The 19100-nt window shown below is 37.5% G+C and overlaps 1 protein-coding gene across 7 annotated transcripts in view; it reads right to left on the bottom strand.

Moving 5' to 3' along the window:
• LOC108628897 (serine-rich adhesin for platelets) overlaps positions 1-19100 on the bottom strand; it is a 50080-nt gene that overhangs the window by 24230 nt on the left and 6750 nt on the right. For 5 of the 7 annotated variants that reach the window (XM_026816808.1, XM_026816813.1, XM_026816811.1 and 2 more), the window contains exons 3-7: positions 5707-7000; positions 4924-5594; positions 4564-4620; positions 821-2065; positions 219-374 (exon numbers count right to left, since the gene is read on the bottom strand). In XM_026816808.1, the coding sequence (XP_026672609.1) occupies positions 219-374; positions 821-2065; positions 4564-4620; positions 4924-5594; positions 5707-7000 (3423 nt within the window). The remainder of the gene's footprint in view (positions 1-218; positions 375-820; positions 2066-4563; positions 4621-4923; positions 5595-5706; positions 7001-19100) is intronic. The other 2 variants (XM_026816812.1, XM_026816809.1) reach the window with 2 other exon arrangements.

The raw sequence follows: 19100 nt of genomic DNA, 5'->3' as shown, positions 1-19100 counted from the left end.
ATAAATTGTATACATCACAATTATTCTATTAAATCTCGCAGCCAGCTTATTCCATGATTTTCTAATTACATCGAAGAACATTTATTCTTTCCTAATACGAATTTTACACGAGTTTAATATATTCGATCTACGCTATTTTACGAATTAATGATATTTGTGAATATCTCGTAAATCTTGTCAATAAATTGTTTGAACATTAAGTACTTTGGCTGTCTTACCTCTACGGGAGTGACAGGTGTAGTGGACGAACTGGTGATCGATGGAACAGTGGGCTGATAAATGCTATTCGGTTTTCTGATAAACAGCTCGGCTCCTTTGTACCTTGCACTAAATCGGGGTGGCTGTCCACTAGGGGTGATTCTGGGTGGTGAATTCTGTTCACAAATTCATTGCTTCAAAATTAGTTCCTATAGCTCATGAATATGAATACATCATTAATGCATAATCTATCTCACTTTACGTAATACTAAACATTATAGTGACAGATTTACAGTTTCAAAAAATTATTGACACACTTTTTAAAATGAAATAATTTTTTTAGTATTGAACCATTAATAGATCTAACAATAAATAAGTTGTATGCATGTACAAAGTTTTATCAAAATCGATTAATGTTAGCTAGGAAGGATTACAATTTTAAAAAAATTGCAGTTTTCCTAAACTTTCAGTCTAAAACTGAGATAAATTGAAGGATTTTTGTTATTCATTCAATTTAATACAAGTTAAAAATCAAAGATGAATAATTTATATTGTAACATTAAGAGTAACGAATTGTTTAATATAACTAATAGCGAGATCGATTTGATATCAAATTATTTACCGCGGTGTTGACATTGCTGTACGATCCGGAGAACACTGGAGTCTTGTTACCAAGAGAGCTGAGCAAAGGAGCCACGGTGCTTCTCAGCTGCTCCAGTACCGTGTCGTTCCCAACTAGAAACTCCGTGCTCCTCGTGGGATTGAAGATATTCGTGTTACCACTGTCTCCGTTGCTGCTGCCAGTAATCCCCGTCGTTTCCTGCGTCTGGTTCGCGATCGTCAGGCTCACCTGAGGTTCCTGCGATACCGATAGTTTCTCTTTGGAGGTCTCCGGGGTACTCTGGAGTCTGGACGATCTAGGCGTGATAGCAACCCCTGCACTCTTGGGGGTGGATTGCACCAAGGTCGTCGGTACTTCCGAATGTCTTCGGTAAGTCGAGGTCCTTGGCCGGAACTCCAATTTTTTCGTTTGAGATGCCGGTACTTCCGTTGTGATCGATTTTAACTTCTCATCAATTGCCTTCACTGCTTTCTTCCGCGAGTATCTGCTGGTTGATATCGGCACTTCCGTCGTAACCGTAGATAGGTACTCGCTCTTCTGTTCAGACTTCAGTTTGGCTCGTTTACTATAACGAGGCCTGAACGTCGGCTTGCCGATACCAAACTTCGGTTTCTTGGTAACGTCTTCTTCTTGCGAGGCTTGCGGTCTCCCCTGCGTCGAGACGTAAGACTTCTTAGGTGATGTCGTCGAATTCTGTTCGTTAGATTCTTGGTATTTGTTGTTGCGGGATTGATAAGTGTGAGATTTCTTCGGCTTAAATGTAGTAAAGCGGTCATTGTGTTCGGGACGTCGATTCGATTTTCCATCCTTGCTCGAGCGCTCCTCTTTTGATTTATTCCCACCGCGATTAAGCAAATGGATCCGGGACGTGTTGACCGATCTTTCTTCCGTGGAAGAGTTATTGTTGGATAAAACAGTTTGATACGGCTCGGTAGTTCCTTCTATCGCGGATCTCTCTTGGACAGAAATCGAAGTGACCATTCTTTCCGCGATGATCCGCCCTTTCTTTAATTTTCTTGCAAGGTCTTTTCCCGATCCGGAAGAAACAGTTTTCGCCTCTTCCTCCCGGATTTCCGCGCGTCCTGTCTTAGACTCGTCGCCGGTTTTGCTGAAAGAGGAGGAGGCCGTGGTTGCGTCGAGATCATTCTCCTCGATGTTCAACTCTGGCTTCACTAACCTCCTAGCCAGGTCTAGCTTCATCCTCGATCGTTCGGCGAACAGCGCGGCGGCCGACGATCTTTTCACCTGAAAGGGTCGTTCAAACAGCTCCGTTTTAGGATAGTGGTTAACCGTCGCCGTCGTGAGTAAAGCCGGCTCCGGAGGAAGCTCGCACAGGGTGTACTCTGTTAACGTGCCACGACGAGCTTTCCGTCGACAGGAGGCGTTCTCAAGGTCGTTCGGGGTCAAGCGCGCGGTAGCGAAAGGTCGGGGAACGGGCGTGAACGGCGCCGGTACCGGCACGGTTAGGGAGAGACGAGACGGGACGCGTTGTTCGTTAGTTTCCTACATGAAGAATAGGAGCTTGAGGAACCGCAGAAACGAGACGATCCAGGCGGCCATTTGACTCGTTACGAGCTCGAGCCACGATTTCACTGTACTGGACAACAACTGGAAAGTTTAATCACTGTTATCAGGCCATCCTTTTTCTGGACTTTGTGGATGAAAGAGAAAGATAGAGGTGTGTACACGGCCGTGGTGACAAACGCTTCGATTTCAAAATACAAGCCTAACTTTAGTCGAAGCAGACTAAATAGTTATTTTATATTAATGTTGCGAAGCTGTCTATTGTTCCTGTTGTGCAATTGGTGTTACATACTGCTTGTTAATGTCGTCTGGCAATCTTTATCTTATCCTGGGCTTGATGCCAATTATTAAATATAATTACAAGGCGGAAGACTAATCATTCCTTCGTGATTCGTGATCAAAGATAGAATGTATCATCGATTTTGTAACGAATCACGTTTCCCTATCATTTCCTTTCCGTCACGTTCTTTATTGCTTTCTTTCATCTTCTAAAGAACTATCCCTACCTCTTTAGTACTGTACAGGTTGAAATCGATGTAGAAAAACGAACGAAATAAGTTGTTTTATATTAATTGCTTCATTAGCCTCCTTTAAATTGATGACGAACAAAAAATTCAAAATCCTAAGCTTGTCCAATCAGATAAATGGGTCTGATATTTTTTTAGAAAGAATCGAAATTTTTTTAGAACCAATGCGAAATTAGATCGATCGGAGTTACCTGCAGGGAACTGAAATCAGAACGCGTTTGCGTTCAGGTAGGTCAAACGAACCTTCACTTTCTCCATCGTGATACCAAAACAAAAGCAAACACATGAGAGCTGGAAACCAGTTTACTCGAGATAAAAGTGGGATTCTCTTGGACGACTGTCGACGAGACAGACAAATTATACAGTCGCTTTGAGATGCAACGAGGGCAAATTTTTGTTTCAAGAGGAAAACGAAAAATTTCATTGCTACTGCAGTAGAAAGTTAAAATAGGAGCTTTTATCGGTTTGGACCTTGAGAGAACTCCTCGTCGAGGATTCCTCGTTCCTCGTGTTACGATATCGTTCGGTCCAGTCGCGTTTGGAGGTCGAGGACGATATCATCAAAGCGGTTGATGACACCCCAGACATCTAAAGCATCCAAAATATTTTCCAAAATCGTCGACTTATCACCAACCACCACAAAAAAAGACCATCAGCTCCTTTTCGTATTTCTTAATTGCACAGACATCATTGCCCAGTCCCAAATGGTCGTCAATGATGTTAAAAGCGAATGATTAGATAGTTCATAGTTTATACCACCAAATTCAGATCACATTCAGTGTTGTTCATGCGTGTGGTTGATGTTGATGAAAGAATTAATTTTGTAATAGAAAGAACAGATAGTACAGACACAAATCTTATTTGTATGATGCTTTACATGAAGCCATAGAACATTTAAAGCGAAATAAGAAAATACTGTTCTCGTGAATTATTTTTAAATCGAGAAATAATGGCCAAGCACTTCTATCGGAAGATGATCGACGAAACGATGATCGAAAGCCACTATAATTGCGGAGACCATGTTTCGTTTGATTTTGTCCAAAACCACGAAAGCTCTACGTTTTATCACAAAATCGCGTAATTTAATGACTTGTCAGTGGCTCTTACGCGTTGCAATCCTGCGTCATTTATCGACGCAAATGGATTCGCGATTAAACTTTCGGCCAAAACGTTTCTTGAAGCTGCGGTTTCGAGGTCATCAAGCTCGAACGCCCTCGAATTTATCCTCGCACGACGGCCGTAGTTACTCTTCCGTCGAGCCTACACGAATTTCGATTCAACAGACAAATACTGAGTCCTTCACATTAACACAGAAATTATATCCCTATTAATATTCCACGGGATATTATATTTCATACAGAACAATGTCAAAATCATTGAGAGAAATAGTAAAATGTAAATTGGTAACCGTGTTTTGTTACGTGCATGCTGATTAAATTGTTTGGTGTTAGAAGATATTATTTCGTAGTATAATACACTGTACATATTTCAATCAGTCTCAGTCAGTCTGGTCTTTAATATATCATTCTCAATTTCTATTTTACAAAACGTAGTCAACGTCAATGATTGTACAGCCAGTCTGTTCATTGGAATAAAAAGCTGAAAGTTGTTGAACTAGAAGAGAAGCATAGAGACTCATAGATCATTCGGATGCTGTTAGCTGATTCGGAAGAACACCCTCCGGACTCTTACCTCCAATGGAGACTTAGAAGTGGTTTTTGGGGCTGCTAGTTTCACGCTGACGTTCTGCTGAAATCATACTTCTCGATTAGCGTGCACTTTATCTATCGCATTGATAATCGACAACGTAATACAATGCGAATTTCTTATTTATTTATTGTTATATTTAGTTATTTTGATTTTTATATAATCTAACTTATTTTTTATAATACATTATATCTAACAAAGATTATTCACATCAGAAAGAACGAGATACATGTTTGATATAATTAAGTAATCTTAATATCCTTATAATTTTTGCAATTTCATTTTATGGAACAAGTTATAATAATAAACAATAAATTGAAAAACACATTAAATAATAAAACTCACCAGTTGAGACAATTTTGCCTTAAATTCCGGTGGATAGTTATCACTCTCTTCGAGTTCAGCAGTCGTCTTGCCCAATCCAAAAGCCTTGTTGTTACCCCTCCTGTTGCTCTTGGTCGTCGCCTCACCAGCCACCGTAGTACTCTCATCCGTCGTTTGGACCTTCATAAAACCTCTCCTCGTCGAAGTTTCGACCGTCGTTACGACTTCTGTACTAGTGGATATCTCGTTCGGTGGAATCACCTCGTTCGTTTGATCCCTCGCGGAAGGCAGAACTTGTCTCGAAGCGTTCTCCGAGTTATTAAAGTACCCTGGTCTCCTCCTGAGCGTCCAGCCATATCCGGGGATCTGAGTTTCGTTTCTCGACGGAACCGTCCTTCTGATCTCGGTCGTGTTCAACGATCCTTCCGGAACTGGCTTCCGACCTCTAAATCCCAGGCCCTGATTAAAAAAGTCCTCTTTCTGTTGTCTCCTCCCTTTGCCTCTTCCTCTACCTCTTCCTGAAGCTTCGGTTGTCGAAGTAGAGGTTGAAGACGATCTCGTCGTTGTTGTTCGTGGACTTGGAGTAGTCGACGACGTATTTGATCTTGTACTGGTGGTACCAGTGATTTCGGAGTTGGCTGTTGTTGTTACGTAGCTGGAAACTGTTGTATCGGACGCAACAGTTGTAACATCTGTGTACAAAGATATTATCTGTTGTTGTATATCATTACTATAATTCCAAATATTTTGAAACATCAGAGTACTGTAACTAGATAATAATGATACTAAATTTTTGTGACTCACCAGTAGTAGTTGACGGGGTGCTAACATCCGGTTTTGGTCTGCTTCTTGATCGACGCGTATCGTGCGTATCCTGGACACGATTTTCGACAGATCTCGATGTAACGTCAAGCACCCGCGATCTTCTATCACCAGACACTTTGCGTTTCACTTCTCGCTCCGTCGAAGTAGGCGTTACACTATTCTCAGAATTCCTACTCCTGGATCTCGACCGAGGCTCAATTATAGAATTCTTTTTGGTCTCCGATCCTCTTGAACGATCACGAGAAACTGTTCTTCTTGTACTCGTTTGATCAGCCGCTTCTGTGGTTGTTCGATCATTAAACTTGGAGGATCCTCTTCGATTGGTTCTGGGTCCATGGGTCTCGACATCGTTCGACCGTCCTCGAGCTTTCGATCTCTCAGTCGATGTTCGTGGATTAGATCGGGATTCTTTGTTGTCCGATCTTCTCTGAGAGATTAAAGTCGGACTTGTAGTTGTGTCAAAGATTGGATTCTCTGTTCTGTTGACTGTCAATGGAATATCAATTCTGACACTCTCTGATTCGGATAAAATCGCATCCGAATTTCTGATGGTTACCATATCGTTTTCCTTGGGATTCGTTTTCGATCTACCAGACCTGGTGCTTCTATCAATCTTCTCTGTAGTGGATCTACCTCTTCGAAGTGATATCGTAGTACTTTCAGCCAGGAATCTATTATTTCTGTTACCTCTATTACTTTTATTACTATACCTTCTGGAAGAAGATATTTGCGTCTTCGCATCTTTCTTCGAGAACGCTGTTTGGATTTTCCTTCCAGTTCTGGACCTCGATGACTCTGTGGTTGCTTGAAACACTGACGGTCCTCTACTGTCCAATCTTTCAGTAGCCCCCAATCTAGACGTTCTTCGAGAAGTCCCTTTCGTCTTCTGATCATCGTTCAACTTCGATTCTTCTTTATTCTCGGAAGGGAATCTCCTACCGTTTCTCCTATTCACTGGCTCTACCCTCTTGACCTCTTCCCTATTTTTTCCCAAAGGATTTCTTCTGGAATCGATTGGAGTTTCGGTCGTCGTAGAAAAGCTATTTCCTTCAGTGGTTCTGGTAGTTTTTATGCTCGACTGTCTCGCGGAGTCAAACTTTAATTCTGGCAGGATCGTTTCCTTGCGTCTGTCCGAACTCGGAGATCCTTTCGATTGAGATGACCTGCTTCTTGCCGTTTGAGATCTTGATGGTAAAGTGGTCGCTTCCTCTGGTAACTTGGAAGTGGTTTGGAACCTTAATGTACCACGACTCGTGGCTCTATGATCATCGACCTAAACAGATGATTACAATTATACATATGTACCTCATATGTACCTCATAAACAAATATATACAAATATATATGTATTATCGCAATATATTATTGCCATTGTCATTATTTTGCGTCTTATAAAATGATAGTGTTTTTCATTAACCTGCTTACAGGAATAAGAAGTAACAAAGTTTGTTAAGTAAAACTGTGAATCAATTATCTCCTGTAATTGTGACTAACCATTTTACTTCGTCAGAACAAGCGGTACTTGTCTCAAATTACAGATCCTGCTTAACGACGTCGTGAATGAATTCATGAGTTCACTTACTAAATTGTTACCTGATTCTAATTATGAAAATGAGTCAGCTTATTAGACGATGATTTGATAAATTTAGAAACTTAAATAGAAAAATGTAAGAAATTAGGGGAAGACAATTCATAACTGGCTTGTTGAGCATGAAACAATAATTGTCCTATTATTCATAGAAGATTACCCGACAGATCATTTCTCATAATTAATCTGAATTATCTATAATACGATTTTAAGCGAATACCAAAAACGTGAGACACCGTACTTGTCTAAAATAGGTTTTCAGTCAACAGTAAATAGGAATAAGAAACAGAGTTCGGGCACGGGTCTATGTTCCAGTTTCGTTTATCCTTATCCGGCCGCGAGGGACATACGTAGCACAGGATCGGGCGTTGAAAGTAAAAGTCAGTGTTTCACGTCACGTTACCTAGTCAACCATGCAGTCGAACTCGAGAATTCAACCTTAAACACCCAGCTAACTCTAAGTACTGTAAATAAGCTTCGCCAGTTTCCCAACCGCGGAACGATCTTTTTCGTGACACTTTTTCCACAGCACAGTTGTCTGAAATCGATTAGAACGAATCGGAAACACCGTACCTTAATCGTGGTACTGTTTTACTTTATCAAGAGAGAGCAAGTAGAATAAATCGTTTTAATGTAAGACACATATACTTGCGGTGACTGTTTGTCCTTTATTTAAGAACACAATCTTTTATTTCATGTATCTGTCCTCTAGATCTGTTGCTTCTCTAAAATGGCCATTTCGTTTTTTATTATGTTCAAAAATAAATGGTCATCGTATGTAAAATAGAAAAATTTTGAAAAAAATTGAATAGAAATTTATCTCTTGGTTTCAGCAAACCGATAGAAATGGATAATATTTTAAAGTATCACGGAAGAAGAGTAAAAGGAACGTGAAAGGAGTTTTCTTGCTCACTGATAAAAAGAGAGACGAGTCTTGATAATCGTGAATGTACTTTCGCCGAATGATTAAATACGTGCGAGAAACCACAAAGACTTAGAGTTTTAGGAATCGTATCAGAATTAACAAAATGATCTATGTACAATAATTAAAATCGTTGTTCATTGTAGAATTATCAGAATTATTTTTATAATTGCGCGTGACGTTATTTCTAAACACATTTAGTAAGTGTGTCAGTAGAGAACACCTTTCTTTTAATGCAGCTAATCAAGATAAGTTCTTATAGCTGTACGACATAAAAAGTGAAACCTCGCTTAGAGATCATCTCTAAATTACGTCCGCAGACGATAATAATCTATAAAGCTGACAGTGAAATTTGTTCTACTCTATACAAAAACCGCAGCAACTTTCCTCGTTACGTGTTCTGATAAATCAACCATCTAAAGTATTTTATAACAAGAGAAACACAAATAATTGCTTGTGCAATTATTTTAAAAAAATCTGTGCCTAATACTAATCAAATTAATATTTTTAGAGAGATAAGGTGTATCTATAGGTTTTAACTAAACCATAAGGACTTTTAATTAAACCATTCAAGAATCCATTGTCAGTTACTGAAAAACGACTACATTACACCAAACTCATTAATTTCGTTTTCGCAATTTCTCATTAGTAACAGAGATTTTGAAATTGCGTAAAACCACAAGTCAAAAAAGTTATTGTACGAGAGAGAAACTATGAATATTACTAACTGCGAATAAGACATTAACTCACATAGTTATTAAATCGTAAATCATGAATTTCGAAACAAGGTCGTAGAGAACATTTAACACGAGCTGCACTATCATAGCTGTGAAATTGATGGAAAATTTTCAGTATGTACGTGTACAAACACACGCTGGTTAGAGACAGGGCTCTAATTATAAATCGTTTATTTATTTGCATAATTGCAGGGGTGGGATTCACGCCGGATGGGAGAATCTTCGCAACCCTTGCCACTAGTAATTGCGTACATGTCCATCGTGATTACGAGCATGCAACATTATGTGTAACGATCCCGCAACGCGAAATGGCAATCGCAATTGACCCGGCATGATATTCCGCGAGCTGGAAAAAGTGTAACCTGTGTTCAGAATGAAAGTTCCACAGGATTCCCGAGCGTGTGCACCTAATCATTATGCAGTGAAGTAACGTTCTTATATAATTACCAGAAAACATACTTCACGTATTTTTGATAAGACAAGCAGATTCGCTTGTGCGTTACGTGAGGTGATCAGTTAAAAGAAAATTAATGCACGTTGGGTATAAAAAAATGCATAAACGTACGTAATTTAATTTCTCCTAGTGAAATTCATCGAAAGAGGCGAATGGTTGATTACAGAATTGAGTTTCGTTCTTCTTTAATTGCCATTGTCATTATTTTGCGTCTTATAAAATGATAGTGTTTTTCATTAACCTGCTTACAGGAATAAGAAGTAACAAAGTTTGTTAACTAAAACTGTGAATCAATTATCTCCTGTAATTGTGACTAACCATTTTACTTCGTCAGAACAAGCGGTACTTGTCTCAAATTACAGATCCTGCTTAACGACGTCGTGAATCAATTCATGAGTTCACTTACTAAATTGTTACCTGATTCTAATTATGAAAATGAGTCAGCTTATTAGACGATGATTTGAAAAATTTAGAAACTTAAATAGAAAAATGTAAGAAATTAGGGGAAGACAATTCATAACTGGCTTGTTGAGCATGAAACAATAATTGTCCTATTATTCATAGAAGATTACCCGACAGATCATTTCTCATAATTAATCTGAATTATCTATAATACGATTTTAAGCGAATACCAAAAACGTGAGACACCGTACTTGTCTAAAATAGGTTTTCAGTCAACAGTAAATAGGAATAAGAAACAGAGTTCGGGCACGGGTCTATGTTCCAGTTTCGTTTATCCTTATCCGGCCGCGAGGGACATACGTAGCACAGGATCGGGCGTTGAAAGTAAAAGTCAGTGTTTCACGTCACGTTACCTAGTCAACCATGCAGTCGAACTCGAGAATTCAACCTTAAACACCCAGCTAACTCTAAGTACTGTAAATAAGCTTCGCCAGTTTCCCAACCGCGGAACGATCTTTTTCGTGACACTTTTTCCACAGCACAGTTGTCTGAAATCGATTAGAACGAATCGGAAACACCGTACCTTAATCGTGGTACTGTTTTACTTTATCAAGAGAGAGCAAGTAGAATAAATCGTTTTAATGTAAGACACATATACTTGCGGTGACTGTTTGTCCTTTATTTAAGAACACAATCTTTTATTTCATGTATCTGTCCTCTAGATCTGTTGCTTCTCTAAAATGGCCATTTCGTTTTTTATTATGTTCAAAAATAAGTGGTCATCGTATGTAAAATAGAAAAATTTTGAAAAAAATTGAATAGAAATTTATCTCTTGGTTTCAGCAAACCGATAGAAATGGATAATATTTTAAAGTATCACGGAAGAAGAGTAAAAGGAACGTGAAAGGAGTTTTCTTGCTCACTGATAAAAAGAGAGACGAGTCTTGATAATCGTGAATGTACTTTCGCCGAATGATTAAATACGTGCGAGAAACCACAAAGACTTAGAGTTTTAGGAATCGTATCAGAATTAACAAAATGATCTATGTACAATAATTAAAATCGTTGTTCATTGTAGAATTATCAGAATTATTTTTATAATTGCGCGTGACGTTATTTCTAAACACATTTAGTAAGTGTGTCAGTAGAGAACACCTTTCTTTTAATGCAGCTAATCAAGATAAGTTCTTATAGCTGTACGACATAAAAAGTGAAACCTCGCTTAGAGATCATCTCTAAATTACGTCCGCAGACGATAATAATCTATAAAGCTGACAGTGAAATTTGTTCTACTCTATACAAAAACCGCAGCAACTTTCCTCGTTACGTGTTCTGATAAATCAACCATCTAAAGTATTTTATAACAAGAGAAACACAAATAATTGCTTGTGCAATTATTTTAAAAAAATCTGTGTCTGATACTAATCAAATTAATATTTTTAGAGAGATAAGGTGTATCTATAGGTTTTAACTAAACCATAAGGACTTTTAATTAAACCATTCAAGAATCCATTGTCAGTTACTGAAAAACGACTACATTACACCAAACTCATTAATTTCGTTTTCGCAATTTCTCATTAGTAACAGAGATTTTGAAATTGCGTAAAACCACAAGTCAAAAAAGTTATTGTACGAGAGAGAAACTATGAATATTACTAACTGCGAATAAGACATTAACTCACATAGTTATTAAATCGTAAATCATGAATTTCGAAACAAGGTCGTAGAGAACATTTAACACGAGCTGCACTATCATAGCTGTGAAATTGATGGAAAATTTTCAGTATGTACGTGTACAAACACACGCTGGTTAGAGACAGGGCTCTAATTATAAATCGTTTATTTATTTGCATAATTGCAGGGGTGGGATTCACGCCGGATGGGAGAATCTTCGCAACCCTTGCCACTAGTAATTGCGTACATGTCCATCGTGATTACGAGCATGCAACATTATGTGTAACGATCCCGCAACGCGAAATGGCAATCGCAATTGACCCGGCATGATATTCCGCGAGCTGGAAAAAGTGTAACCTGTGTTCAGAATGAAAGTTCCACAGGATTCCCGAGCGTGTGCACCTAATCATTATGCAGTGAAGTAACGTTCTTATATAATTACCAGAAAACATACTTCACGTATTTTTGATAAGACAAGCAGATTCGCTTGTGCGTTACGTGAGGTGATCAGTTAAAAGAAAATTAATGCACGTTGGGTATAAAAAAATGCATAAACGTACGTAATTTAATTTCTCCTAGTGAAATTCATCGAAAGAGGCGAATGGTTGATTACAGAATTGAGTTTCGTTCTTCTTTAGGTACAAAATAATAGAGAAGAATGTGAGACACCAATTTGAGAACAAATTGAGTGAGACACTCTAAACAAATAAGATCTGCGTGACAGTGAGACGATATTAATATAAAAACGAAAAATTCAGTCGATGTGTTGGTGCGGTCACGCGCAATACTTCGCGCTGAAAATTATTGAAAAATCTTGTTGCGCCGACAGCAAGAGTGAGAGGCCGTTTTCGGTTCGTACCCGAAGGTAGACCACTTCGCTTGTTGAAACAACTCGCAAGGGACACCAGTACGTCCGGGATCAATTTTGTTCTCCTTGAAAATATCTCGTCAGGTATAAAATCTGAGACGTATATAAATAAACACTTCTTTTTCTCTCGATCCAGTTAAGTCCAATACTGATCTCCGATTTAAGGAAACGAAATTTTACCACAACGTTTTTTTAAGATCGTGATATTATCAAGGTGAACGTGAAACTTTTCAGAGATAAGGTTTATAGGTTTTCAAAGAACGCAATGTATTTGTGAAATAAAATATTCTTCCATAAAGAATCTTATACTTTAATTAATGGGATGAAGCAATACTTACTTGTAATAAATTATTCCAATTTTAAGTCTACAAAAAATGGGTGAATGTTCAGAGGCAAATTTGCACACTAATAAAAAGAGAAATCTGTCGCTCGTAGAATATATTTCCTCTCTCTGACAAAAATTCGTGCATAAAAATAATGACTCGAGTCATTTTGCCGCATGACCGAAGGCGAACAGAACAGAACGTTCCATGTACCTTCGCCTCGTCCTTGGATTTCGACAGGGGACCAACCTCTTTCAATTATGCATCACGATCTACGATCTATCCAGATTTTCACTTCCGACAAAGATGAATCCATGGATCGTCATCTGTCTAAGCAAATGAACGGGCCACGAGAGGCAAAGGAACAATTATCACCGGGCCGGACTGGTGAATTATGCATGGGATTATTAGTGATTTTCCACATCGTTTGACTCCGCGATCCAGACGTGATTTCACTTAACCATCGACTCTTCTCTTGATAATCAAGATGATGACCAACGTTGCCGAGCCTCGCAACGATTAACCGAATTTTTAGGGTACATCGCTGATTATGATTCTAGGCACTTCTACCGGGTAACGTTAACCCCGTGCTCTTTTCATGCAACACTATTTACATTTATTCGCAACGTTGCGTGATCTTCCATAGAATACTTGCACGTCCAAGTCAAACTCTTTGATGACTAGACTGATGGATGCATGAATTAATTCGTATGTGAAAGAGAAAATGAGATGAATAAATATTGCGTTACTTTCGATCAATCAAACGAATTAATGTCGATATCTAAAGAATAAATTACAAAACGCGTTGGCCTAAATGTAGATTCGATGATCACTGAGGTTCGCATGAAAGAAAATTTGACTTATTATCGAGATTATTTATTGAGCCGCCGATATACGTTCGCATAACGTAGATGCGACCTGAAAAAACTGGTTCGAAAAATCCTGGGTGTGGTCCTCATTGGCCCTGTAAAACGATACGATCCTTTCACGTGGGTCCTCTGCATCGGCATTTCGCAAGAGTTTCACTTATAAATATGTTCATGATTTTTCTTTGTCACTATTTTATTTATTATACTTTATCAATAATAAACTAATCAACTTAAACTAAAATTTAATATATTAATAAAAAACTGAAGTTTTCTATTCAACTTTCTTAGTATTTAAATATTCTTCAATATTTCAGTAGACTAGGCCTTCTTTCGCAAACAGGTATACGACAGATTGAGACCCAATGGAATAAATTATGCATTTATAATTAGTCGCATTCGATCGAGATCATCTACGACCTTTAACAGCAATTTCGAACCGTAAAACTGTGCAACGTCAACTTTCTAGAATGCCTCAGGCGTTAGAGGTCCGGTCCACTTCGTAATTTCCCACCACGCACGATTTATGAATCGTTAAACCATTAACGCTCCTATTATGCTGTTTCGATCATGCAATAAATTAGTCGAAAGCTGTCGTAAGATTACTAGAACTGAGATTTCTTAAAAGTATCATAATTCATCTTCAATAATCAAATATCGTAAATAAGTAAATAGTTATTTAATGCAGAAAGTAGCACGTTGATAATGTGAACAAAATTAAAGAACATTTGCATTTACTTTTATATTAAAACACGACTCGATTGGTATCATTCAAATAAAATTCCTATTGAAGGACAGTGGGTTCCAAAATGAATTTACCAAGGCGAGAGAAATACACTAATTAATACAATTCATCGGATTACTCGATACTTTTTTCAGACGAGCCCTCATTAAAATTCATTTTATACTTGAAGTCGAGTTCCACAGAAGTCTAAGGAGAAATCAATATATTTGTATTCACTTTTTCTGATCACCGGATTCCTAAATCCAGTACACGCGTAAAAAGCGAATCGCGAATGAATATGGAAGAGACCGATTATCGTGTCACATTATGTGATCACTTTCGACTTGACTATCACTTCCGACGAGCGACTTCCGCCTTTTCTCTGCCATAAATCCTCAAACAACAGAGGAATCCTTACTAATCATTCCTTGTTGCATTTCGTCATCTGCTATGTTTATATATTCTTCATTAAAATCATCACCAAGTTCGCAACGCTAGTCTTTTTTCAAGATTCCTTTGATAAAATCGTTTGCCTCAAACAACTCGTGGTTTACCTTTAAACCAATGAACTCATATACAAATCTCAGGCTACAAATAGTGCTTGTAAACCAGATGGCTCGTTAGAAATTATGGAAATCAAGGGGCGTTAGCATGAATTATGCAAAACTGGCGGTTCACGCGTTACGCCTAATTTCCGATCCTGTTGAATCACTTTAAATCGGATTGTCCAACAGATTGCAAAACTCTATGCTAATGCCGCGATCTCGTTGCATCTCTAACCGATGGCGAAATTGAGGCAATTAACCCGATTATAAACGTCGTCCTTACCAGAGAAAAAGAGAACAAAAAAACGTCCTCAATAAAGCATTTGCATTCGATAAGTCATAATTACTATTATTGTCCAAATAAAATGTTGATTGAAATAAATTTAATTATATAAATGTATGAAAAATCAAGTTTTTCTTGTTAACCTCGCAAATTTATACGAGTGGAAAAGAGCGATTTCAATCTAGGAACGCATCCAACGTAACAAGAAACAGGAAATGAATGCGAGGAAGTGATTCGCAACAGCAGAGCGTATCCACAATAAGAAGCCACGATTAGGCTTGTTTCGCTTAAGAAAACGAAAATAAAAGGTGAATAATTGCGAATGTTTGCGTGACCATTGTAACAATAAAAATGGTGCACTATGAGAGAAGGGGAGAAGCGTGAAAAGACAGTAGAATCGCTTTTCACCTTTCATTGTCGGGAAATCAAACGGAACTGCATGAGAGAACGAAATGATAATTATAGTTCATTCTTTGTGTGTTGCTCTCCATTGCGTGATTTCTGAAGTTACCGAGGTACGCGGAAACGTTGGCTCTCTTAGTTTCTTCTATTTGGATACGCAGTAATTTTGCTAATAATAACCATCAGGCATTTTCAGGAAAAATAAATAATGTTAAGGTAAAAACTTACCTGATGTCTTATGATAGCTAATTAATGAAATTTGTGTTTCGAATCGAATTTTAGAAAGCAGATTTAGAAATAATATCCATCAGATTTTGTTAGAGAAAATAAATAATGTTAAAGTAAAAACTCGACTGTTATGTCACAACTAATTAAGGTAATTTGTAGAAGAAATTTGTGCCTAGTTACGGAGAAGTTAGATACGGAGAATCATAGTAAATTAGAGCAAAAGAATAAATCAACAAGTATGGGACAAACAGGAAATTATTTAATTTAGGCAAGAAGAAGAAAGTAGATAGCAGTAACACCAGTCCCATGGAAACTTTGAAAGGATAAATGAATTTAAGAACTTCTAGCGTAGCTGAGCTTGAAATACAAGAAATTAGCAAACAAAGGGAAGCGATGATTCACCTAATTTGTAACACCACTGCTGCTATTAAGCATCTCGCATCGCCATGTAGATTAATTCCTAAGTACCTTCTTTTAGTTTCCATTTTTATTTATGAATCATCAAGGTGATTAATCAAAACTAATGTGCAGGCAGAATTTATTACTACAAGCTTCTAATCTATGAGGGTGATTAATGCTTGAATTTAAAGCAATTAAAAAGATAAATCTAAAAATATCTAAAATTACACTTCAAATAACAAAATGCTTATTACTATTGATTGCGGAAATATTTTTAACACTGGTAAATTTTGCTTATCTACGGAATCGATGTATAACAAGTTTGCTTATCTGCTCGCTGAAGTGCTAATAGAAAAAAATGGGGACGGTACGAATTTCAGGAAGCCAGTCGAGGTAAACGATGTAGAAGAGTCGCTTTCTCCAATCCGATGGAGAACCTGATTTAGATTACGCTTGTGCAAGCTGCCGCACGCCTGTAAGCGTGTGCGTGAACGGTTTTACACGGCCGATAAGCGTACCTGCGTGCGGTCGCATTTGATCGATTCGAAAGGTTTGACAAACGCATCGTCAAACGAACCGACGTAACGCCACTTTATACATTGCAATCATTCTATGAAATGATTAAAAAATTGACGTTTTTTTAAATATATTTCTAAAGAACATCGAAAGTCTAATTCAAACATGTGACAAATTATTCTGGTAGTATCTCTACGTCATTATGCCATAAAGTAGATTCGTAAAAAAATGATGCTGTCAGAAAAGCCACAGAAGTAAACCACAAAATATGTCGGTTTAACTACTCATGGAAGAGTGATGTAACAGAATGCACGTAATGCAGCAGATTAGAGAGGAACGGGACAGATCCAACGTAACTGCACTTGCAACGAGATTAAAGGCAAGACGTATAAATAAACATCTACTATTTTTGGCTTCCCACGTTAACCAGTTCCTTAGAGAAAAAGAGAACTCGCCTTTCATGGAATCGCATTGATTGAATCAATGATATCTGTATTAAGATTCGCATTATTAGCTAATGAACATATACTTTTTGCTAATATCGTCAGCCTTTTACTTTCACGTGTGCGTCTGATTGTTTCACACTTAATTCATATAATCGAGTCATTATTGAACTTTGTACATTAACTGCATCATTTCGTATGTTATAATGTTATAGTGAGGTGCGATTTAAGATAATTTGAGTATTTTTTTCATTTACTTAATCTTTATTATTTTCATATAACTCGTATCTCCCAGTGGCACGAAAAGGTGTATTATAGTAATCGACAGGTAAAAATTTCTGAAAGAAACAATTATGTCAGAAAGAATGCGTCGGTTTTTGTTACGAAAGTAACATGTGCAACGAACAAAATAATGAGAAACGTGCTGCTAATACCACGCATCGTGATGGTGCATACTTTTACTTTACAATCTATAAATCAAAGTCGTTGCATTATTTACTTAGGCTGCCAATACTTCAGTGTTGACTATTTAACGTGAATCAATGAATAAAAATAGTTGTTCAATTTAATTTTCAATATGTCGACAACTTTCGCTATAAAAATAATTATTGTACAGTGTTGAGTAACAGGAACTACTAAATTGAATTGGCGAATTCCTGACGCTCCATTTTTAATCCATCTGTATAGTCGATCAAGGATACGCGTGCCCTATTGATGGGACCGATAAGGATATGTTATAAATCCCGTTGTAAGAGTAGGCGACCTTGTACCGTGCACCTTATTCCGCATAAACCCAGGGATCGATGCTCGAGGTGCTCCATATTTTCCATAATCATATGCAACCAGGGAGAGAGCAAACTTAATTGTGAGACGTTGCAAAGCTTCATAAAAAAAAAAAAAACAGTTCTACATTCATAAACGACATTATTTTGCAATCTCTTTCAGTTCAACCTTTGCAATCTGATTGTTTAATAATGGAGACTTCTAAAGAATCCATGAAGAAATAAATGTCTATCAAGATGAATTTGTATTTAGAATTTCATCAAACTCAAAATTAATAAATTAATTTTAGATTCATAAATTTTTCTGCTGTGGATGGATAATAATTGTCTACCAACAAGATGAAATTGTATTTGTGATGTTACTGAATTGAAAATAAAGAAAACCAGTATTGTTGAGAACATAATGAAATTATCTCGTTTCGTTGGCGAAATGAACATTTGCTGACCTCATCCTACGCTTCTTCTTTTCGCGTTGCGGTTCGATTACGCAAAGCCGAGCGATGGAATAGCTACAGGTTGCCGTAACACGGGAAGCAACGCCCGTAATAGATGTACACTTTAGATTAAGGATCGTGGATGATGCGCAACGTGCAACGAGATCGCTCGACCGCTCGGACAACTAGCTTCGGGCAGCGCAATCATTAATATTTGCGGAGGACAGGATTACGATATCGGTTGTACTTATACGGACGCTGACCGAGATAAGGTCATAATTCGCGCTATCCTTTTATTTGAGATACACTTAAAAGCATTTGCGAAACGTGAAACGACTTTCCATGTTGACGCAATCGATATCGCAGATTGAACTCAATATTAACTTCCGAATTGACATTACTTACTAAACCTGTTTCATAGATAATGGCGGTAGGTGGATTTGAAATAGAAAACATAAACAGTATCCTCCTACATTCCTGCATTTCATTAATTATTCATTACTCAATTTAACTTATTAATAATTGTCATACCTAAATATGGATGAACGCATTTAAAATCATTTGTATTGCGCAACTTCCCGATTTGTTTTAAAAAAATGTATTAACAGAAAACAGACATTGTAATGATACTTCATGTAATTTGAATTACGAGTAGTCTTGTATTTAAGGATGTATTGGCTATACAGTCAATCCCAAAAGTTTATGTACCTTAGAAAAATGCATTTCCTATAATTAAAAAGAAATCAGATGTCGGAAGAACAATGCTAATAATAAATAGCTACGT

The sequence above is a fragment of the Ceratina calcarata genome, unplaced genomic scaffold (genome assembly GCF_001652005.2).
Source record: "Ceratina calcarata isolate Rehan_Ccalc_2016 unplaced genomic scaffold, ASM165200v1 scaffold547.2, whole genome shotgun sequence".
NCBI lineage: Eukaryota > Metazoa > Arthropoda > Insecta > Hymenoptera > Apidae > Ceratina > Ceratina calcarata.
Note: the sequence above shows the minus strand (reverse complement) of the source record. Positions and strands in the feature narration are given on the sequence as shown.